The sequence below is a fragment of the Apostichopus japonicus genome, chromosome 1 (genome assembly GCF_037975245.1).
Source record: "Apostichopus japonicus isolate 1M-3 chromosome 1, ASM3797524v1, whole genome shotgun sequence".
In the NCBI taxonomy this organism is placed as follows: domain Eukaryota; kingdom Metazoa; phylum Echinodermata; class Holothuroidea; order Aspidochirotida; family Stichopodidae; genus Apostichopus; species Apostichopus japonicus.
In genome coordinates, this window is record NC_092561.1 from 2,976,332 (window position 1) to 3,001,479 (window position 25,148).

General features: G+C 37.4%; 1 protein-coding gene across 1 annotated transcript in view; it reads right to left on the minus strand.

Moving 5' to 3' along the window:
* Nucleotides 1-25,148, minus strand: part of LOC139981113 (ras-related protein R-Ras2-like) — a 42,598-nt gene that overhangs the window by 11,877 nt on the left and 5,573 nt on the right. The window contains exons 2-5 of the mRNA XM_071993330.1: nt 25,054-25,141; nt 14,925-15,027; nt 11,383-11,491; nt 2,865-2,983 (exon numbers count right to left, since the gene is read on the minus strand). Of these exons, the coding sequence (XP_071849431.1) occupies nt 2,865-2,983; nt 11,383-11,491; nt 14,925-15,027; nt 25,054-25,141 (419 nt within the window). The remainder of the gene's footprint in view (nt 1-2,864; nt 2,984-11,382; nt 11,492-14,924; nt 15,028-25,053; nt 25,142-25,148) is intronic.

Here is a 25,148-nt window from a genome sequence, read left to right on the forward strand (position 1 = left end):
ACCCACTGCAATCTATCACAGCCTACAACAAACGTTAACATTCACTCACTGCGTCCTCAATGAACTTTGGGCATAAACTATACTTTCACATTTGGATTAGTGTGAACGCATCAAATGTGAATAACAACTCTTGAAAATAAAGTGATTTGAGTCAAACACTAAAACCAAGTACTGTATGAGTTGTAATCACAGTACTTCATATCCATCAGCATATACAAACACACACACGCACACACACTTCAGGTTCCACTTACATGAGAACACTGATATTACTCAAATGTCCATGAAAGTATGAAAGTAATATTGTGTATGAAACTATACAATGCTATGTATGTCAAAATCATTTTCAATTCGAGATGGCTTTACTCGAAAAAGACCTCGGAATACTCGTGCCCTGACACATTTAATTTATTATACGTATGCAACAAGCTGGGTATTAACCAATCCTGGTGCATTCAATATTGTGTGCATGATACAATTCTGAATAGAGAACTTGATAAGAAACAGTCTTACTTGACCGATCTGGAAGGGGCCAACATCAATTGATCTGAAGGGTAAACTTGAACTTTATTGTGAACTGTTTGACAACAATGCAATTAGGACAAAAACAACCCCTATGGAGTACAGCCTTTTCTTTATATCAATTAGCAACATTTGGCAATACACACCATGTACTTTTACTTTGAAAATTCATATTGTAGTATTATTGGGTATGAATATGAAAAGTTGAAAAATGAATTTTAATTTTCGACACACAGTTTTATGAAAAGCGTAACAAAACAGGTTCCCACAAGCCATTAGTCGCAAACTGTAATTACATTACAGCATACATGTACAGTATATAGACTGGATAACCCTGATTGGAAGTTAGCAGACAGTACACAATATTTCTTTACTTGAAATTCTTTTTCAAAAGCTAAAATGAAGAATGTGGTAAGTACTGTACTGTACCATATTTAGCAAGATCTCATGTTCAGCTGGCTTGTCTCAGACTGTCTTCCATCGCTTTCAATGGTTCCCACTCTTTATGGCACTCAGGACTACCCTAAGCCCCCTCTCCTCCCTGGCTAATTCCCATACCCCCCCCTCCCCTGTGTCTTAACTATGTATGTTATCAGTCATCAGAGATGGTTAGGAAAAAGTTTGTTTCCTTTGGTGTATATAGTACAGTACCTCACAGCCTGTTCTTGGAACTTGTAAGCAAATCAAATGCAATGGTTGTGCTTGTACTTTTATTTCCCTAAGTTCCAAACAGTTCACATCTCGGTTTGGTATAGAATGTACGTTAATTCAACTGAGAGCAATTTTCGCATCTTTTGTATCCTCCAACTGATTTCTTTTCTTGATTTCCATTCCCATGACGATGGTAAACATTAAGCCATGCATGCTCTACTATTGTTACAATAATTTTTTTCTGTCTGTCTGTCTGTCTGTCAGCAGTTATTCCACCTCAAATACCATCTCACTACCCTACCGGGTAATTATTAATCCCATGGGATAATTATTAATCCTGTGGGATAATTATTTATCCCAAGTTGGGAACCGGGCGCATTCATTCATTTATTAAAGTAATGTACCTGTACAGTAGTACCATTGATCAAAATTAGTTTCTTAGGGCCAAATTAAGAGCAGAGAACTGTTTTGTACAGAAAAAATTAGTTCCAGAACAGGAAACAAACCTTGGACTTTAGGATTAAAAGTCAAACATCTTGGGTTTGGGAAACAGTAAAGCAATAATCGTGCCATGCTGGATTAACGATGAGCTTATAGTGAATCGTTATTCCCATCGTTAATTCCAGTTTAGGTTGCAACAGACTTTGCAATGGGGAACTGCGCACTAGTACATTTAGTGAACCCTCTTAAATACTAAGTCTGTAGATGCCCTGGTATTAATTTATGGCTCATGATACCCTGGGTGTATTTAATCTGGGATAGAATGCAATACATAGTACATGTATATAACAGTAGAGCCCTTCAGTTTCCTGTTTGTCATTAAAATAAATTCTCAGTGATAAACAAACTGGATCATTTTGGATTGATATATATATCACAAACGATGTGAACTGCTAATTAGATTAATTGGAGACTAAAAGTGAAAATAAGAAATCGAAAGACAATACTAGACGGTTTTGCTTACAGTCATTAATGAGTAGTACTGTAAGTACCCATTGAGGTGCATAGAAAATAGTGATGACTACTGTAACAACAGAGCTAGTATCAAACAGCATAGGATAAGTATTCATAATTTTAGCCTTTGAAGATGATCCTCCTAGGATTGAAACGTCAGGCCAACTTACTTTTACACCATTCTCTTACACAGTCTCTCTAGTGGATAAGCAGTTTGCTAACAGTTTGATTTTATATTTATTTTTATAATATTATAATTATTATAGAACGTTAACTGTGAGGGAGGTTGATGTTTACCCTACACAGTTGTATATGTTAATTGAAAAAGACTCATGAATGTTCCTACCTAGGACCTAGGAGGGAAGGATGGTCAGGGATACTGTAGGTAGGATGGATTAGGGAGGGTAGGATGGGTCAGGGAGGGGTAGGATGGGTCAGGGAGGATAGGATGGGTCAGGGATAGGTAGGATGGATCACGGAGGGTAGGATGGATCACGGAGGGATAGGATGGATCAGGGAGGGGTAGGATGGATCACAGAGGTTAGGATGGGTCAGGGATAGGTAGGATGGATCAGGGAGGATAGGATGGGTCAGGGAGGATAGGATGGATCATGGAGGGTAGGATGGGTCTAGAAGGGTAGGAAGGGTCAGGGAGGGTAGGATGGATCAGGCAGGGTAGGATGTGTCAGGAAAGGGTATTGAAAGCAGAAAAATGGGAGCTGGCAAGCGATACTGACCTTATTAAGCGGACTAGTTTATGGAAAGACTGATCAACATTTGTTCTGGTTTTAGCGCTGGCCTCCACATATCCTATCTTCAATGTTTGTGCCAGGTGGTTACCTTCCTCTGGTGTTACCTGGTGGTGACAGATGGAAAAAAAACATTCAAATCAAGAACTTTTTGAACAGGGCAAATGATGCCATGACATGGGTAAAACCTTAACAAAATCTGTGTGATTAATACCTGAGTATAAAAAAAACCTCCATGTATTAAAAGAACTGGAGCTCCAATGTCTGCAAAATTCATATTGAGTATAAAACATTCCAAAGGAACACATAAAATTCAGTTATGTCTCTTGGGCCTGCATATGCTACCAATCCAAACAATTTCAGCTAAGCCCAAAGTTTGACTTCTTTAATTATCTTTGTCAGACTATTTGAAGCCGCAGTCTAATATATGATACCCTTCTCAAATGTGTCAGACAGATCCTGAGGAACAGAACCCCCGCATGGACGAACACTTTAAGAATTCATCCGTACCTTTCCACGAAATATTTCCACAATTTAAAGCATATGAAAAGATATCAAATTTTATGGTATTCGGTTGCCAGTATAAGCACCACTGAAATATTTAGTATGCAGCTATGAAGCACGCTTCAAAGAAAAGGTATAGTAATGTATGTGTGTGACCTACAGCAGCATGATTACTTAGAATGTTAGCTAGCTTTGTGTCAAGAGTACAGTTGGACACTGCTGGAGGGAGCTGCATCTAGGCTGCAGCTAAAGATGAAATCTATTGTTTTATATGCAGTACATACAATAGGCACTGCAGTATCACACAATAGGCACTGCTGGTCCAAAAAGATAATCTCTATTGTTTGATGTTGATGCAGCCTTGCTGCAGGGCATTTGGGAGCTGCTGCAGCTTTTCCTTTGACACAGTACTTTAAATGTCCTATTGCTAACAAGGATAAAGTACCAAATCGAGTCTTGTGTACTAGCTACAATAAGATAGATAAGGTTGTTAAGATAGTATTGTATACATATAATTACATTGTAGAAATATTAATAAATTTAACAGCCTTTGTTTTGGGAATTCAACTGCATAATGTCATTAACTGATTCACATTATCCACATCAGTTACCAAGCTTGATGTTCAGAATTAAAACAATTATATCAAACAAGTTTGAACCTCTGCACTTTTCTACATCCCATGCTCAGTAAGTACTATTTCAGACTCGGTTCTCTTGATCAGCGAACAGGAAGTTGTGTCACAGGCAGTGCTTCTATTACTGCAGTCTATTACTGCTGTTCATGTATATTGTCAAATGACACAGGTAAGAAGCAACTTGAACAAGTAAAGGTCAGCGCTGGATACTGGGGTCAATCCTAAATGGTGTTTGCATCACAAATACAACAAGCACGATCACTCCCTCTTTCCTCTAGGTAAATCTATTGCTAGGCCCAAATTGCAGGGTCTGATCTGAGCTTACAATACAGATTAGACAAAGATGACATCATTTTAGACCAGGGGTGGGCAAACTTTTTGAATGAATGGGCTAGATATAAGGGATGAAAATGTGACTGGGCTACGCCTAACCAACGACCTGCTGTTGATTTCAAACCTTTGATTCCGAGGACTTTCAAGCAATACTGTAGTTGTGTGTACTTAATCTGTATTCATAGGCGTAGGAGGCGGGAGTGGGGGGGGCTAGGGGGGCTGCAGCCCCCACAACCAAGATTTTTGGTGAAAATTCGGGCAATATGCTGAGAATTTTTCGGGCACCTACTGAAAGAAGAAAAATTTGCAGTTGTGTTTTTCAATTTTTTGTGTGGAAATTTGGGCAATATGCTGAGAATTTTTCAGGCACCTACTGAAAGAAGAAAAATTTGCAGTGTGTTTTCAATTTTTTTTTGTGAAAATGGGCAATATGCTGGGATTTTTTTGGGCACCTACTGAAAGAAGAGTAATTTGCAATGTGTTTTTCAATAGTTAAACTGATATTGTTATTATCATTATTATTGTAACAACTTCCCCAATAATTAAAACCAATATGGAAGGGTAATAACACGGAAAATATAACCAACATTTTTCGCGCGCTCCGCGTGCATTCAACGTCTTTACGTACATATCATATAGGCTTTCATCGGTTAGTGGCATGTGATGTAATAACCGATGAAAGCCTATATGATATATGCACATTAACATGTTGAATGCGCGCAGAGCGCACAAAAATTTGGTTATATTTTTCGGGCAAGTCGTTACAGCCCCCCCCCCCCAAATCAAATTAGGCTCCTACGCCTATGTCTGTATTCACAAAAACATTATGACAATACAGTACAGTTGATAATTAATGGGGATAATAAGGCCTACCTGACAGCATCGTTAGTGCCGATAAATTATAAGCAGCTAGCTCATTTTTTGTGGTGATGTAAAATTGATTGATTCTTTTTCCTTTTTCTTGAGACATCTGGCGGGCCGCATGTGGCCCCCGGGCCGTAGATTGCCCACCCCTGTTTTAGACAAACCTTCTTCCCCCAGGATTGATGCCACATCCTACTATTTGTAACTTTAGGTACAAGTCATGATATATGTTAAACTTATACACACACTGTAAATGCTACAAACTGTTACATATTGTTCCTTAAGTGAATGACACACAAGATCTCCTAGTCAATTTGCCAACCTTTTTCCATCCAATTTCAGAAGAGATCTCTACTGTAAAGATTAAATGACAATCAAGCATTACATCCCTGGTTGCCATGGACACTGCATGTTCAATAAACAGTCTCAAGGAGTTGTGGGGGTGAGGGTCAAGTGAAGTAAATATAATGGTCAACAAACTGCCCACTCGCTGCTAACAATTGCAACTTAGGCAGAATGAGAATTTACATAATTAACTAATATATAATGCAAATTAAACATCAATGTCTAATTTCCTTTAAGTGTTGAATTGACAACAAAACAGACATAAAAACAGCTGCCAATACCATAGGGAGTCAGAATTGGCCAATTAAATTTAATTGAGATATGAATTTTGACAGTTTTCTCTCTGTTTTTGTTGTAGTTGCTTTGTTGTTCATATCATTTTTCTTGTTCCGCTTTTTTTTCTGTGAAGTTTGTTGTTTTGTAGTTTATTATGTTTTATCGTTATTTTCTTGGGGGTGGGGATGGGGTGGGGTGTGGGAGAGAGGTCTCAGTGACAACTACTACCACTTGCAATTTGCAAAAATGTTTCAGAAACTCCAAGACTCACTTCTTTAATATTTACAAATGGCAACACTTATTTGTCTCAGACTATCAATGGGATACATGTTCCTATAGTACAGTATTCATGCACAGTCTGTAGCTGGAAAACTGGTAAAACTTCAATTAAACACAGCACCCTAATTACCCTTTCTTGGAGGATAATCAACCAGCTACTTCTCAGCTATAAGACTCTGAGCTCCATCGACCACTTTAATAATGCCATGAAGCTTTCCGTCATCTCATCTCAAGAGACATATTTTTCCATGTTTGATGTTGAAAGTTTACGTCTGATGGAAGCTTCAAAAGATACAACAAATCCAACATTGCTAATCGTAATTGGATTAGGATCACCGGAATACTGAATGCTTCCTCTTGAGTATGAAAACCTCTTTTAGCTTAGCACTAACTTTTCTCCTCCCATTTGGATGTATCTTTAACACCTTACTTATTTTTCATGAATAGTTAATTAAATAGCAAAATAAAACTAAAACGTTTGATATAAAACTAAGTACTGTGTGCATGATCATAATGTTGTGTTGGGAGGTATGATCAAACTTAACACGTTTCCCTTTAACAATCCCTTACACATGTATCCCTTTAATATGCCTTTAACATACCCCTTGATATATCCCTTACATGTGTATCCCTTTAACATATCCCTTGATATATACCTTTAATATATTAATTTTCTGCATCTTATCCTTCATCAAGACCATTACTGTCAGACCCCTTTAGGGTAGATAGGATATCCCAATTATAAATGTACCAATCAGTACACTACTAAATTATCCAAATCTTGGCTGCTTCTAAAAATTATTAAAGGGTTCCTCTAATTTCCATTAAACTTGGCCTATCTCAAGAATTATGTATGCGACACACGCTTGTAAATCAGTGTAACTGTTATTGCAATTCCTAATTCTAAATTCAGATTTGGTCGATGGTATAGTGTACTAAAGATCATTTATCTGTACTGGCCCCAAATTGCAAAAGCTAGGGCCGGTAAAAAATGCTAAAAGTATTCAAAGACTGATATATGATTTGATATGATCCTCCATATTATTACTAGCAGCCTTTGAATGTCATTAAATTAGACTGCTTTAATAAATAGCTTGATGTGGAGAATTGCTTTTGGAGGGAAAGCATAAAAATGTGCTCTTGTTGAAATGTTAGATTCTCTGGGTGACCATAATCTGACTTTATGGCATATTTGGGGGCATTAGTGGTGACATTTCACATGCTTTAAATTTAAAATTAAATCCCAAGTCCAATTCCATATAAAGACCTGCATATTTTCTAAATACTGTATGTATTTTATGCAGATTTAATAGCACAATTCTACACAATCCAATAGAAGTCATTAAATTGTCAAACATTTTAGTTACTTGAAAAAGGACATAATTCTGTCCTAAGATTAATTTATATACAACACTTGACATTGCAGACATCAAATCATATGTACACTCATGTAACGTGCATGTACTGTGCTATGATACACACACTATAATGTAAAAGCATATATGTGGAGATAGTACTGTACACACATGTCTATTTTAAGGTGTGAAGACTCGCGTAAAATGAAACGTCTCATGCCGGTAATCTGACCTAGTTTTGAATGAGGTGTAACAGAAGTGTAAGACACCACCATCGATCCCAGAAAATACACACACAGCTTGCTATCCTTGGTAATTAGACACCAGTGTACAGTCAGTACTGTATGTATACTGTACAGCTGCGGTCAATACCCACAGCACAGTGTATAAAGGATACAGCAATGGACATCTCAGGTCCAGCTAAAGATAACAAGGTATCATATTATATTTTGTAGCGAAACAAACAAAGCGTCACTTGCAAGCAACAGAAAGTTAACTTTTTCAGATGGCCGCACACGGTTTGGGGCTAGTCTTCAATGCCTTTAATTAAGCTAGAACACATCCTTCAAATATCACTCAGTTATGACTCACATATATGTGACTAAATTTCCATGATCTATTCCTTCTCCTCCCTAGACCACCTTTCTCAATATTTACAATTATTCTGTTGCCTCATCATTTCTTGAAATGTAGTCAAAGATTTTCATTCAGTGTACTATCAAATTAACTCAAGGACATTCTGTACGTTCAGTGATTCATGAAAACAGTGATAATACTTCAATCGGTAAACAATGCGTCTCCTTTATGAGAGAACAAAGAGGTTGGCATTTATTATTATTTCTAGGAAGTTTCTCAAAGTTATCATGTCACAAAGACGACTCTTGATTTAATCTTCCCTACAGAGTTGATTCACAGCTCTAGGAAGACATCCTGCTGCTAAATTTCACAGGCTGTATATATACAGTAATATTACAAGTCCCAGTACCTCAAGTTAATAAGTTATACAGAATATGTAGGTACAGTACATGTACAGTAAATATATCCCAAGCTGAAAATAACATCAAATGATACCAAAATTACCCAAAAGACGTTCCGTCATTGCTGGCTGACTATCTGCTCAAAAGGCCATATCCAATTTGCTTCACTCCAAAAGTACAGTACTGCAGTTTTATCTTCAACCAGTTAATTAACGTCCTACTAATTTACCCCTGCCCCTCATCTCCTCCCCTCTCCCCACCCCCTCAAAAAAGAAGAAAATAGTCAACTTCAGGGTACAGTAGCTTCTGTAAACTGTCCACTCTCCGTCCCAACCTCTGTCCCACTCTCCGCCCCAACCTCTGTCCCATTGTCAGTCCCATTCTTGGCCACTTTCTACATCACATTGTCCATCCCTTTCTTCATCCCATTCTTTGCCCCTTTCTCGGTCCCATTCCCGTCCCACTCTCTGTCCCATTCTTCCTCCTTTTCTACATACAGTACCATTCTCCATCCCTTTCTTCATCCCATTCTTCATCTCATTCTTTGGCCCTTTCTCCATCCCATTCCTGTCCCACTCTCCGTCCTCCCTTTCTTCGTCCGATTCTTGGTCCCTTTCTTCATCCCAATCTTCGTCACTTTCTTCATTCTATATAAAGTACTGTACATGTGCCATCACCCTGTATCTGTGGTTATCAGTTGTGAACGCTATGACACTAATTACACTCAGTATCAACATGTTATATCTTAGAATTTTAACACACACTACTAGAAAAACATATCCTTGTATGTTTCCAGGACATACATATTTTTACATAGTGGCAACGATCATGTTATCTTAGGACTTCCTCCATTCGAACTTGCTTACCACTTGATCAGTAACTTTCACTTCACTGAGATACAGTTTGGGTTTCTCGATCCTGCCTTAAAATCAACAACAACAACAAATCCTTTCCTAACCAGGATGCCCATGTGTACTGCTTGAAAATAATTGTTTTTACAAGCAGTCATAATAACAGACTCTGAATCAAATCCAAATATCACACGGAAATATAATCCAGTTTAAAGGTATATATATCTATAATAGAAAGTTATATATTACACAGCAATTAAAAAGAAATGCTATAAAAAAACACTTAAGAAAGATTGATATTGATAGTTGAACTGTTTTGTTACTGCAAATACAGTATAAAAGTAGATCTAAAAGAGGTTGTAATCGGCCATAACAAAGTTAGCATTGACATTTGTTGTCAAACTCAAAAAATTGCAATAAATTTCATGTCAACATGTTAACGAGCTACAAAGCTGAGAAATGTTAAACTGCAAAAAGTTTTACAAGAAGAATTTTTCTTTTTGTATATATCAGATTTCACCTTCATAATTTCACGCATACAAAGTATTAATATTAAAGTATTAAGGTAGAATCAAAACATCAAATCACAGATCTTGAGATACCCGTGTAAAGGGTACATGCAAAGAACACCAAACCTTCCAATCCCTTCAACCTTTCTCCCAACCCCTCCCTCCCCCTACCCACTCCTCAATTGAGGAAACCTAACCTAATAGTGGCATCCTTTATGGTCTAAATTATCTCATTTTCCTTTTGTTGCACATTCAAGTTATACACAAGGGGGGGGGGGGGGAGGGGTGGATGGTTGCATAGATGTCAAAGTGTGTTCAGCACAGGTAAGAGAGGAGAGCAGTATCACATAATGGTATCACACCACAATTAGAGTAGTGCATGTCCGCCTGAGAGGTTAACCATCGGAAAATAGCCTTAAAGTGCCCTACTGTGTTGATTTGTGTGGCATTTTCTGAGTCATCACCATTCTTTTTGATGCCTGGATGTTGAAGCGGATGAAATAAACTACTGATGGTCTAAAAATCCGGAGGATTGAAGGTGATTTAAGGTATTTTAGAAAATCTTGGGTGAAACGAGAATATTCCGCAGTGAGAGCTAGCAGATTGGTTAGCAAGCAACTACATGATAAACTTTGAGCTCTTCTAGCTCAAAATCTAAACGGTCATGGTGGCAAAAGTTGAATATTTTATGATAGCCATCAGCTATCATATGGTGGGTAGGATATGTCAGTTGAAAACGTCTATCTATGCTCAATCGGCCTTGGAAAGTGACCAGTTTAGTGTTTAAGTCAATGGGAGTAATTAATTGTGGCGCAGTACCTAATAATGTGATCATGTGTCTCAGGCAAACACATACAGTTACAGTTTATAACTTGTGAAACAGTGTGACAAGGGGTGGTGGGTGGGGGAGGGGGAGGGGCCTGTACTGCAACATGATGTGTGTACTATCCTAACCAAAAGCAATACTGTAAAAAAAAATGGAATAACTATTTACATCGGTGATTAATTGAGATGTTATTAATGACTTACATTTTGCAACCCACTCAGTTCCTGACAGGAATTGAAACATGAATGGTGACTATACTCTCATCAACTGATTGCTGACCTTCCTTTCATGTTAAGTTATGGAAACAGGGAGGAGGAAACCAGTGGCGGAGCTAGGGGTATTGGTCAGGGGGGGCGAGAATGTTCTGTAGGGGCGCTTTCGACACTATCTAAGCGGAGCGCCACCACAGGTTGGCGCGGAGCATACAGAAAATTTTGGAGTAAAGATACTCCCTAGATCGCCGGAAATGACCCTTTCTGGGCCTTGCTAATTTGCAGATAAACGAAGAATAAATAGATGTTAGAGCATTTTGTCAGAAAATTACACCAACAAAATGTGACAAATGTCAATAGGTAGATGAGAGCGCAATAAAAAAGTCAATAATCGCGAATAAGTAAAAAGCTGAAAAGGGCACCAGCAGTCCATTTGAGTCCGTCAGGGGGGACATCCGCCCCCCCCCCTGACTGTATGGACGCTCCGCCACTGGGAGGAAACCAGTGGACAAATGTCATTTATATATCATTAGAACTCACCTCTCTCTGCTGTTGTAAATCACACTTGTTGCCCACGAGGATCATTGGAAATTCATCTCTGTCCTTCACCCGTAGTATTTGTCTGTGGTACTTAAAGATTTCATCAAAACTGAAAGAGATCAAACGATATCGTCACTACTTACTCCACGGATTTAACACCATCCGAATATCGAGCTGAATAATTGGACTGTTACGTTCAGCACCAAAACTGTTTCGTTTTCAATTTGCAGCATTTCCACTTAATGAAACTATAAAAAGAACCATTACTACTGTGCTTTGTTAAAGCAGCATGATTTACAACTCATTCCGAAGCAAATTTGACTAATTTTTTACGGATTTTCTCTGGTTGTCCATTGGGACAATCAAGTCTTTGTTGACATCAACAGCAGATTTGTCCGTAAAAATGTAGCAAAATAACCAAGAATCACCAAATAACTAATATGACAGTACACTTAAACACATATATCTAGGAGAAATCTGTAGTTTGTTGTATAGAACACCAGCTATGGGCCGGTAAAACTCTCCCTCCATGTGGATCATGGGAATTTCAGTATCTCCAAGGTGCTGGAGAGTGAAAACAGTTTATTAATTGGGGATACTTCGTTACTGTACAATACATGACCTGAAGTTAATATATACTGTATGTAAACACCTCCAAAGCCGTCTTTGGTAGTCCAAACCTTGAAGATTATCTAATGTGTTCGTCTCTGACCACCGGATGTACATTAATAATTTGTAGATGATTTAATTTAATTTGATCGAATACTAAATAATTCATTCATTATGGTGTTTTCTTCTTTCTTTCTTTGGGGGGGGGGGGGGAGGGGGGCTACACAATCATAACTAATTAGTGAGTAGTTCAAATTAATACATCAGGATTTGGGCACCACTTTTGCAAGTTTATAAATCTACTGAATACCACTTTAATGAACACCCAGTAACAAGCCTACTGTACTATTAAAGACTGTGTGACACGAAACCGAAACATAAATTTGCACCATCAAAATAGGTACTGTACTTTTGAAAACACTGTTCTCTTTTCCATTTTATGACAAATGTCACATGTGAAGGTCAGCAGTTTGGTAGAAGAACAGAATCAGAGCAGGACTTGTTTAATTTAAAGTTATTTTTTTTCCTAGAAAAGAAATATACAATGGTTCTAAGGCTTTGATAAACGCATCGTGATTAAAACTGATTAAAACATCTGCAAAATACTGTCTGATACAATATATATCTATCTATATAAATCTATATATATTTTTAAAGTACAGCACATGGAGACTATATAGGGTTTCACTTTAAGGTTAAAAGAAGATCCTGTTCAGAACGTAACATTGTTTTACTCTTAATATTTAAGCAATTACTCCTTTGAACTATACATGTAAAACTGATATGAGTTAATTCAGATCTCTTCCATGGTGTATGAAAGGATTGTGTGTTGACATATTAACATACTGAAAGTATTATTCTTAACATATTGCACAACTTACTGTTATGTCTGAACAACCTGATTAGCAATGCTGAAAAACAATACTGCAGCTATCACACAGGACTACATAATAAGAATATTATAAACATTTAAAAGAAATTCTTTGCAAAAATGAAGTAACATCATTCCAAAACTCAGGCACCGAAACTTACTGTACCTATAGCTTTGAAATATTTTGTTTTCGATGTTGCTACATTAAAGCTTTTCTGTATAGACCCCAACCATAGCACGCTATCATGGTAAAGTTTCTTGAGATTATGTACAGTAATCGACCTGCCTTGGTGATAAAATGACCTCTTTTTATCAATTAGTCTGCAACACCCTGCCACATATTTTATCTTGTATGAGGGTCTTTGTGTGAATGCTGTATGATTAACTAAACTATAGCTGATCTTTAAGGAAAGACATGAGTTTGGGGTCTGTGTGCCATATTTAACCAACATGGCCACAAAACAGATAGATGGCTGTACTGCCTGTAGGTTTGTCAAGTTTGCTAATATTTATATTTATTAGTAACTAGTGCACACTCTACTGTACATACCACATCGATACTTGGGTAACTTTGAATCTTTTTAACTGAAAAGTGAGAAACATGATGTCAAAGTTGACAGGGTTTCATTGAATATGTTAAATGTACACCATTGGTACGTCCTGTAGAAGTATGAAGGTTGTACTTGAATATTAGGATAGTGTAAGGTAAGATAGAGCCCTGAGCTATAAAACGAACTATGAGAATGGTTGAAGGAACACCATTGGTAAATTCAGCAGCATGGACAGCTAGGTCTGGCCTTGGGAAAGATTATGTCCCCAGGGCCCCTCTTGGAAGTCTTCATTTTTCCATAAAAGTGTATTATGAGGACAAGAATCGATTCTCATTCATCCCATATCAGGCAACCTAACTTGACCCGGGTTCCAGACTTTAGCTTCAACTGACCCCTCCCCATCCTCTCTTATCTGACTGGGGAGTGTTTAAATATTATAACCTTGGGTATTATTTATATACAGAATATTGCTCAAACAACAAGAAGCAAGTTGGTTTTAAGTTAAGGTACATCAAGAGAAGCTAGAGGGCTGTGTTCATCAGCCTGGGTGATTGTTGCTAAGATACTGTGCTCAAAGTACAAGTTTAAGTGAAAATGGTGCACTACAGATAATCTTTAAATTTTTACCATTTTACAAATTATTATCACTTGCATTTAAGATTTAATTTGTGCAATGTTGAAAACCTCACTGAAGCATGTTGCTTTTAGTAATCTGCTATATTTAAAAAAAAAAAAATACCGATAGTTTCCCTTTTACATGGAAAAATACAAAAGAAAGTGAAAGTTTATCAATTCCCCACAAATCAAATCAGACATATTAAAACTAACATGCAAAACCTAAATAAATTTGAATGTGATTATGAAAGCACATGGCTAAACTAACGAGTAAGTGGATTGATGTTGCAACCATTCAATATTCTGTGATCAATCCACACCCGAACATACATTTATATGTACCAAGTAAAAAATCTTAAAAACAATTTCCAAAAAGTATCTACTGTACACAGTAAGAACTAAGAAAACAGTAACTCAAGTTCCACACCTAAAAACACTTTGAGATATATATATTGAGATGCACACATCTATGACCAGGCTCCTCAAAATTCATTCTAATTACTAACGGGCGTAAGACCACGCAGTGAAGTTGCTTTTTGCCAGAAGAAGGAAAAAAGTCACATTTTATTGCCAACTGGTACAAATAAAGAAGATTTAACACATAAGTCCGTTGGTCAGTTAACAATCATTAGTCAACCAATCGTCATGATTTCTGTTCGTTTCTGTAATTATCAGAACATCATGTAGGAATTGAAACCCCAAAATAATGTTTCAATTCTTTTTTTTTAATTTTGAAAGGCAAACTAAGAGCTTCTTTCTATAGAATTAATTTTAAATACAATACACAAACTAATGACCGTTCCAATAGGATTGAGAATCATCACATGGTAATAAATTATTACTTTTTTTAAGGATTCTTCTTTCTCTCCCATTCGGGCCAAACTTTAAATACTCACCTTGTTCTATTGGTTAATGAAAATACTAGCAGGAATCCTTCCCCTGACCTCATGTACTGCTCACGCATTGCACTAAATTCATCCTGCCCAGCTGTATCTAATACTGCAAAAAAGAGACAAAAGCAACGAATCATTCATATCTTTCTCTTTTTCGTAAGTTTATGTCTAGCGAAATAGGAAAATACATCTGTATAAAACATGTTCATGCAGAAGAATGCTTGCATGCCGGCACTTCCCAATGCATGCTGGGTAATTATGTGGCTCACAAAATTACAGTTTACGTGGGTAAGTTTGAGGACCGTGGGCCTATCAACTATCTTAAATGTGACTATCAAAAACTGGGGCGGATGACAGTTGAGTTAAGTACAGGTAAACATCTGAATACAATCTTCTTCAGTGTGTGAATAAAGGCTGTAGTTTCAGCTGGTTGCAAAATCAAGTCACTAACACACCCCCATCCAAATTCACTTAAATCAATTGCTACATTATAGTATAAATACACACTGTCATTAATACAGTCTGTAGGCTTGTATCATGCACTAAAGTATCATAAAATCAACATCAATAATAATGTATTTGAATCAAAGTCTTTCATGAGTAATTATATTACGCTCTCAAACAACTTCCTGGTTGATCACAATTTGTACAAAGACATAATGGGCTACAGGGATAATTGTTCAAGAGGAAACTACCCACTGCTTTTGACATGCATACAAGCAAACTGCCTTTCAAGAGACCCCTTTCAATACAGATATTCTATCTCATACACAATGTATCTATATAACACTTGTTGATTCAGCCAAATGTATTCAACTCGATCGGAAATAATTACACAATAGCACTTTATGGAGTCATTTATGACTGTTCTGTACATGACGGTTCACATGCATTCAGATGAAGTGTCCATGCTTGAAATGTAAGCATCACATTGTTTCAAAGTATGTGTTCTACAAACAGCTAAGTCTGTACAGTATGAGCACTTCTTACATTTGAAATGATCTATAGGCATTGTCTTTGATCTCAACTGCATTAATCCATGTACTGTACATGTTAAAGCTCATTTTCATTTCCTTCATTCTGTTGGTCCAAATTCATGTAAATCAGTATACTTTTTAAGATTTTGTAGAAAGAATTCCTTTCAACAAACTAAACTTTGTGAATCCCCTCCAATCCCATCCCAAATCCCGTAAGGACTCCCAATCCTAAATCTATTCCATCCAATACCTAATCACCCCTTCCTCACCCCAAATCCCCATCTCCCAATCCTAATTCCCCCCTTCTTAATTCCAAATCCCTTCCTCTCCATCATTAATCCCCTCCTCCCAATCCTATGCATCCCCTCCTGTCAATCCCCAAATCCCCTCCTTCTAAGCTTGAACACCCCCCCCCTCCTCCTAATCCCAATCTTAAGTGCCCTCCTCCCAATCCTACAAATCCCCACCTCACAATCCCCAAATCCCTTCCTCCCAAGCTTGAATCCCCCTCCTACTGATCTCAAATTTCTTTCACTTTCCTATCCCCTATCCTCCTTTTTTTGATTAATTAATAATCCGTACATTTCACATAGTTCATTTTCTATGACCTTACAAATGATATCTACACAAACACCCTCTGAAGTCAGCTCAAAGGCAGGTTTAGTAACTTAATTTGTTTTTCTCTGCTGTCTCACCGTTTATTTACCAAGCCAAGGGAAAATCCCACGCCACTATTTTGGAAAGCATTGCTTCCTAGAAGTTGGTTTTCCTTGTTGTTGAATAACAAAATAGCCAGGGACTACTGTGCAATAAAATCCGGCAACAACATGTGCAATATCCTTCTACAATTCTATTTTTGATCTAAAGTCAAACAAACAAATGAAGACAGGAAAAGCAGTTTTTGTCCACATTATACAGTGAGAGATGTCTCTAGTTTACACTCATGGCAAATCTGAACTATTTGTAAAATAGGAAAAGTAAAAAAAAAAAAAACATTGGTCTCTTATTACCCCTTTGCAAAACAATTTGGAAACAAATGAAAATAAACTGTTCAGGGATTAATTTAGCTTTCAAAATTTTGTATAGCAGTTTTGAAGGCAGAAATTTAGACTTTCTCTTATAAAATACTATGTTTCCTGTCTATAAAAACTACTATACAACTTCTAACACCCCTTGTAGATCTAGCAATTAGCCAAGTTTTGAATATAATATAGCATTTTGCGATGTGATAATTTATTTCGGACTACATGTTGTTTCATTTAAAGACATGGGATAAGAAACTTTGTTGGGCGGTAGGCTGGAAAGAAAAAAACAAATTCACTCAAACCCACTCCAGATAATGTGAGCTCTCCATGTCCCATCTAGGTTACTGTTGACCTTGACTTACACTTATAGGTCAATATCTGCACTTTTCAGCAAAAAAATTCACACAAACACAAACTTAGTTCCACTTCAAACAAGAAATCTAAACTTAAGGTCATCATAACTAAGGTCATCATAACTAACTCATCAAAACACGATGTTTTCTGGTGTTTTGTTTTGGGGATTTTTTTTCTTTTTTTTCCAGGAGCTTGAACACAAAACTAGTATTGTTTCCACCCTTTCTTTCATCAACAGGAAACAGACATCCTTATCCACTTTCGATACCAAATTTTGCCTTTTCAAATTAGCACAGAACACAATGTGCATAATTGCTTGTTTTCTTTTTATATCTGTTACAGTATGTACAGAACGGGGAAAATTGTATGGTTAGAAATAACTGCAAGAAAAACGAAGGTAAATTATCAGTCCTGATTAAAAATGCACCATAAATCAACAGAAAATAAAACAATTTTCAAATGAAGTTAATTAAATATATATTTGAGACTGCTTGATAAACAATACATGGTTGATAATCCAGGTCTCATACTACTGCATATATTCATTTATAATTAAGTACAGTGATCTTTTTAATTAAAGTATTCCATTTCATAATTGTAATCTTAATCAAACAATAGAGGGGGAGAGGGGGAGAGGGGTTGCCAGTAGAATTCATAAATTGTCATATCCTGTTTGAATTCTAAGCGAGTTGAAATAATTCAAATACAAGAGAAATTTGTCAAATTAATCGCAAATTAAGTATATTAATTAGCTTAGAAAATTATTTGTTCCTGCCACATCTGGATTAAAAATTCAACAATTGAATAGACTAATTAATCCAGCTTTCGCCAGAGACAATCATTTTCTCTCTCTTTTCATTGATACATATATGCTAAATAGTTGTGACACAATTCAGTTCCTTAATAGCACAATACTGTAAGCCAATAATAACATCACCAACCAAGCTTTAATCTAGAATAATTGTCAAATATTTTTAAAATTATTTTATGAACTGTTTGAATTTGACTTGTTTGTGACTTGTATGTATGTGACCTACAATATGTGACCATTATATGACCTGTGTGACCTATGACTTGTATGAATTAGTCGACTACTTGAAATTGCACCTGGGTGACAAAACTTTCAGAATAAAATAAATTAACAAAATTGTGTTGCTCACAAACTACCTAATTAATTAACTTATGATCTAATTAACTAAATAATGATCTAATTTACTGACATGCTGGCTAATAAACTATTTGCAAGTTAAATCACCATGCTCGTTAATCCAAATTAGTATCTTACGGGCATGTGGATAAGTTTGCTCGATAGAAGTATTTTGTTTGAGTCACACATACTCCTGTAAAGGTAAGAATAGCCTTCTTAATAATCAAGATTGTAGGAAACTGGCGTAAAAACTTAAAGAGCTGCCTTTACTTAGTGAATGTTAATATTCAAGATCTATTGTTGAAAGCTTCATCTTTCTAGAGGATCGAGCCTTTCGATTTCAGATGGTGAGGTTAGTGTGATAACCTGTAGATTGTTTCATTCAACAATAGATGGCACAAACAAAGTTAATAAATAATTTGAAAACACTTGAAGCAAGTTGAAGGACACAACCAAGAAAACTCTTGAAAGTATCTGATTGTAGTCCTTGAAAGTGCCTGATTGTAGTCTCCAAAGCAAAGTTATCAGTTTGGACATAAATTTACAAGCAGCAATAATGACCTGCTCAAAACAAGTAGGGAGACTCCTGAATGGTACAGATCCCGAAGGATCTCAGAAAAAGTAGGTACTTGTTTTAAAAGTGATATCTATAGAGGATTCGATGCTAACCATGCAATGCTAACGATGGGATGCTGATTATGCGATGTAAAATAACACTGCATAGGTTAGGTTGATGTGAAACGGTGCTTACAGATTATATACTACATAAATACTTCCTCCCACCATAGGTCAGTCATGGACCTCATACTGTATACCTTCTGTACACAAGCTTCCTAGTCACTGCAGCTATTCCAGTCTATACTACCTCCCACCATAGGTCAGTTATGGACCTCATACTGCATACCTACTGTACACAAGCTTCCTAGTCACTGCAGCTATTCCAATCCATACTACCTCCCACCATAGGTCAGTCATGGACCTCATACTGTATACCTTCTGTACACAAGCTTCCTAGTCACTGCAGCTATTCCAGTCCATACTACCTCCCACCATAGGTCAGTCATGGACCTCATACTGTATACCTACAGTACTGTACACAAGCTTCCTAGTCTCTGCAGCTATTCCAGTCCATACTACCTCCCACCATAGGTCAGTCATGGACCTCATACTGTATACCTAGTGTACACAAGCTTCCTAGTCTCTGCAGCTATTCCAGTCTATACTACCTCCCACCATAGGTCAGTCATGGACCTCATACTGTATACCTACAGTACTGTACACAAGCTTCCTAGTCTCTGCAGCTATTCCAGTCCATACTACCTCCCACCATAGGTCAGTCATGGACCTCATACTGTATACCTAGTGTACACAAGCTTCCTAGTCTCTGCAGCTATTCCAGTCTATACTACCTCCCACCATAGGTCAGTTATGGACCTCATACTGCATACCTACTGTACACAAGCTTCCTAGTCTCTGCAGCTATTCCAGTCCATACTACCTCCCACCATAGGTCAGTCATGGACCTCATACTGTATACCTACTGTACACAAGCTTCCTAGTCTCTGCAGCTATTCCAGTCCATACTACCTCCCACCATACTGTAGGTCAGTCATGGACCTCATACTGTATACCTACTGTACAAAAGCTTCCTAGTCTCTGCATTCATTCCAATTCATACTACCTCCCACCATAGGTCAGTCATGGACCTCATACTGTATACCTAGTGTACACAAGCTTCCTAGTCTCTGCAGCTATTCCAGTCTATACTACCTCCCACCATAGGTCAGTCATGGACCTCATACTGTATACCTACTGTACACAAGCTTCCTACAGGTAGTCTCTGCAGCTATTCCAGTCTATACTACCTCCCACCATAGGTCAGTCATGGACCTCATACTGTATACCTACTGTACACAAGCTTCCTAGTCTCTGCAGCTATTCCAGTCCATACTACCTCCCACCATAGGCCAGTCATGGACCTCATACTGTATACCTACTGTACACAAGCTTCCTAGTCACTGCAGCTATTCCAGTCTATACTACCTCCCACCATAGGTCAGTCATGGACCTCATACTGTATACCTACTGTACACAAGCTTCCTAGTCACTGCAGCTATTCCAGTCTATACTACCTCCCACCATAGGTCAGTCATGGACCTCATACTGTATACCTACTGTACACAAGCTTCCTAGTCACTGCAGCTATTCCAGTCTATACTACCTCCCACCATAGGCCAGTCATGGACCTCATACTGTATACCTACTGTACACAAGCTTCCTAGTCTCTGCATTCATTCCAATCCATACTACCTCCCACCATAGGTCAGTTATGGACCTCATACTGCATACCTACTGTACAAAAGCTTCTTAGGTTCTACATTCATTCCAATCCAAACTACCTCCCACCATAGGTCAGTCATGGACCTCATACTGCATACCTACTGTACACAAGCTTCTTATAGGCTCTGCATTCATTCCAATTCATACTACCTCCCACCATACTGTAGGTCAGTCATGGACCTCATACTGCATACCTACTGTACACAAGCTTCTTATAGGCTCTGCATTCATTCCAATCCATACTACCTCCCACCATAGGTCAGTCATGGACCTCATACTGCATACCTACTGTACAAAAGCTTCCTAGTCTCTGCACAGCTATTCCAGTCCATACTACAGTATCTTATCATGAGACAGTGCAGTTAATAGGTCCCATCCATTAGACTGCATACCTTCACACATCAAGCAGTTAAACAGCTGATCAGTTACTAAGGCTACATGAATGCTTAAATAATATATGTACTGTAGACTACAGTAGTTCCTCTAGTTTACTCAGACTTCATCTCCTATCACAAATCCAGCATGGGGTCTTAAATTGGTCGCACAGAATTTGCCATCAGAACAATTATTAGGCGCAAAGGAATGCCACAGGGCAGCATCTTAATGACCAAGATGTGAATCAATCATTTGTCCCCATCATATCAAGATGAATCATAGATTATCTAGATAGAATATCATAGTCCAAGAAACTAAATGGAACTGCATGCATAGATACTACAGTAGGAATACAACAATGCAGAGTCTGTAACATCATCAAGTAACTTATAATGTAACTTGCAATGTCAGTTTATCCCATATAGAGCTAGTAGATGGGAGGGGTGGGAGGAGAACAGGGCCAATATTAATATTTTCACATAAGGAGGAGAGATGGGAGTTGGGTAGAGGTGGGGAGAGTTGTAGGAAGAATAATTTATACAATAATATTTGTTCACAATTTTTTTGTTGGCTGCTTTTTTCTGAATAAGTAATTTATCCAATGCTGATAACAAACTTAGTCCATTTTTAACATGAAGGGAAAACAATATTGACTTACATTGGTTCAACCTTAACCCTCCCCCTCCCCTTCTTCTACACCCTTACTCTTGTAAACGAGGCTACAATTTATAAACTACATAGCTGAACAGATAGAAGCCTGTCAGCTTTGCAATAGTTTGAAGTAAACGTAAAACTGTCTGGTCTGAATAATAACTATGTTTACGAGAATCACCAAAGAAGATTTCTATTCTGGCTAAAGGAATAGAAGTGAAGATAACAATGACATCCAGCACAAGGGACAAGGGATCTTGATTTGGTTTGGTAATGGGGGGGGGATGAAATTGTTAAAGCCATGATTAACATATTGCTGTATAATAATTGCGGTGTTGAAAGAGCTAGACATTTCTTGTATAGTATCTGGGTGAACATTTATATTACAGACTTAAATACTCATTTTAGACAAACTTGCAAGTTCTTTTGAGAAGAATTCTCAAATTTATACTCATGCAGCAACAGTACATGTGTATAAAAATCTTGATCTTTAATTCTGGCAAATTTTATAGCTCCTACCACTCTTCCAGAAAAACTTTGTAACCAATGACACTGGCCATACCTGTAGTAACAAAAAAGGTAGTTATAATAATGATGAATTCCCTTAAAGAAGCGCATAAGAAGGTGATAATTGGATGAGGCAGTTAGTTCAGTTCTTAAAGGCATTGAAGACTCCCCCAAACCGCGTGCGGCCATCTGAAAAAGTTAACTTTCCGTTGCTTGCAAGTGACGTTTTGTTCGCGTCGCTACAAAATGCAGACAGCAATGAAACGTGATACCTTGTTATCTTTAGCTGGACCTGAGATGTCCAACGCTGTTCCTTTGTACACTGTGCTGTGCGTATTGACCGCAGCTGTATGTACTGACTCCATGTATACACTATTGTCTAATTACCGACGGTAGCAAGCTGTGTGTGTATTTTCTGGGATCGATAGTGGTCTCTAACACTTCTGTTACACCTCATCCGAAACTAGGTTAGATTACCGGCATTAGACGTTTCTTTTTGCGCGAGTCTTCACACCCTTTAATGATACTTGGCATGGGCATGTACATCAGTTAGTGAATGAATGATATCAAACTTAAACCTAGCCATTGCACAAACTCATGGTTACTGATTCTCGCAAACTTCTCTTAAGTACTACAGTATATAGGACATACAGTACTGTACATCACGACCCATCTGACAGTGGCCTCTGTTGAGAACTCCATTGATATTTAAAATAAAGTTCATTTCAAATAACTTTAATTATAAGGTAATTACTTTCAGCTTATTCCCTTATTACCTTCCTTTCAGGCTTCTTGCAGTCTATACAGATTGATCAAAACAACTTTCCTGCTTTCTAAAATGTTACGTACTTCCTGAAACTAGTATCTTTCATAGACTGCAGGATGTCCAGTATCGTTATTTCAAAATGATTTTCACTCGTAAGTTCTAACAGAGAGTTACGTGGTAATGAGCTGAGAAAATGACACAGACCAGGGTCAACATTAATGTTGCACAATGCACATCTAGGGTCATTATAGTTGAACCAATACCAAAGGTCATTATTAGCTGCCTTTTAGCAAGCTACAAAAAGATGTCAAAAATGTTCTCCTGGAGGTTATAATCCCTCAAATTATTCACTGCCATTCACTCATAACTGTTCTGGTAGTATTCTGACCAAACCGTGTACTGTATCTCTTATTCTACCTTTTTAAATTTTACAATTCTATGGTTTTATCCTCAATCCAACCATTGGAAGAGATATTGATGTGGTAACAACCATCCATACTTCACCTCGTCCGATAAAGGCCATATATTGTGTCCCACAAATTTAACAAATTGAATGTTTCCTTCGCAAATTAACATTTCGCTAAATTTCATAATTAGTGATTCAATGTATCCAAAACCTTAGAAAGGGTTTGAAAATTTATGAGTATCATTGAACTTTAAAATTCTTGTCACCTCACGAGTTCACCACTGAGAAGGAGGGTCATTAACCGTTTGTGACTAGTCACTGAGGGACTGGTCACTGATGGTCAGAGGGTGAACAGTGCTGAGGTCAGGAGGAGACAGGTAAGCAATAATTCTAGTAATTATACTAAAGTAACAGATTACATCATGCAGGTACCTGGTCTATTTAATAAACACTAGTGTTGAGAATACCAGCAGAATATATAACAAATTCAGTGCTCAGAATAGGCCTTTAATCAAGAATAAGGCCACTGACCTCACACACACTCAGGCTTGGATGTTTATTAGCTGTAAATGATTGCCATTTAGCTGCTGAAGAAGATCCTGCTAGGATCGAAACGTCAGGCCAACTTTCTTTTACACATTCTTTTACACAGGCTCACTACCTGTAGTGGATATAAGCAGTTTGCTAACAATTTTTTTTTTTTTTTTTGAGAAACAGTTTTTATACTGACCAGGGTAAGTTAAAGTAATGTTATTCAAGAGTAACTCATGATATAAATTTGTGTTAATGAGCAGCGATTCAGAAATGAACGAAGAAAGAAAAATAATAATAAGGTCTACTAGGACGACCCATAGATGAGAAAGCGTAGCTTCAAATATAAAACCGGGATTCCAAAGTAAGAAAGATCATAATTATAATAATACTAATATTTTCAATTTTAAAATTGAGATCTGATTGCTCCTTTAAATTTTCTTTCAGTTACCACTTTTAGAGAGCTATAGTAGGAGCCTCTATCGCCATTTGAATCATCAGACTTCCCGGAAATTCTTTAATCTTCAAGCTTCTCCCTTCGATGAACTCGACGACGCCTGCCAACACTGGTACTTGGCCAAAAGTTACATAGCTCATAAATTAATCTTTTACTAGAGCAGTACTAACTACCACTGCATCATACTGTTCCTGTCCATGAGAAATAGGGCACTTGCCTAGTTGTACTGTACATGAATGCGTTCTATCTAGAATTAGACATGACGCAACACAGCCAGCAAATCTCTCTACGCTAAACATATACAGTGTAGACAAATAAATGAAGAGCCTCCACAGCTCCTCAATTGATATCAAGTTCAAATATTTTTAAAAACCAAGCAAGAACATTTTTCATATATTTTTACTTAATTACTTTCAAATGTTCATACTTTTTGGTTCATTAATTTGACAGGGCTACAAGCCTACAACTACAATCAATGCAATAAACTATACCCAGGGCATTCCAGTTGAATGGTATCAAATAGAATTTATCGACATCGACATAAAAGATGCAAGAGTGAGCAGGCAATAAATAATAATAAAAAAACATGAACTTACTGTCTAATCTGCAGGCGGTACTGTCGATCACACACTGCTTCATATAGGAATCTTCGATGGTAGGGTCATAATCAGATACAAAGTAAGACTGTCAA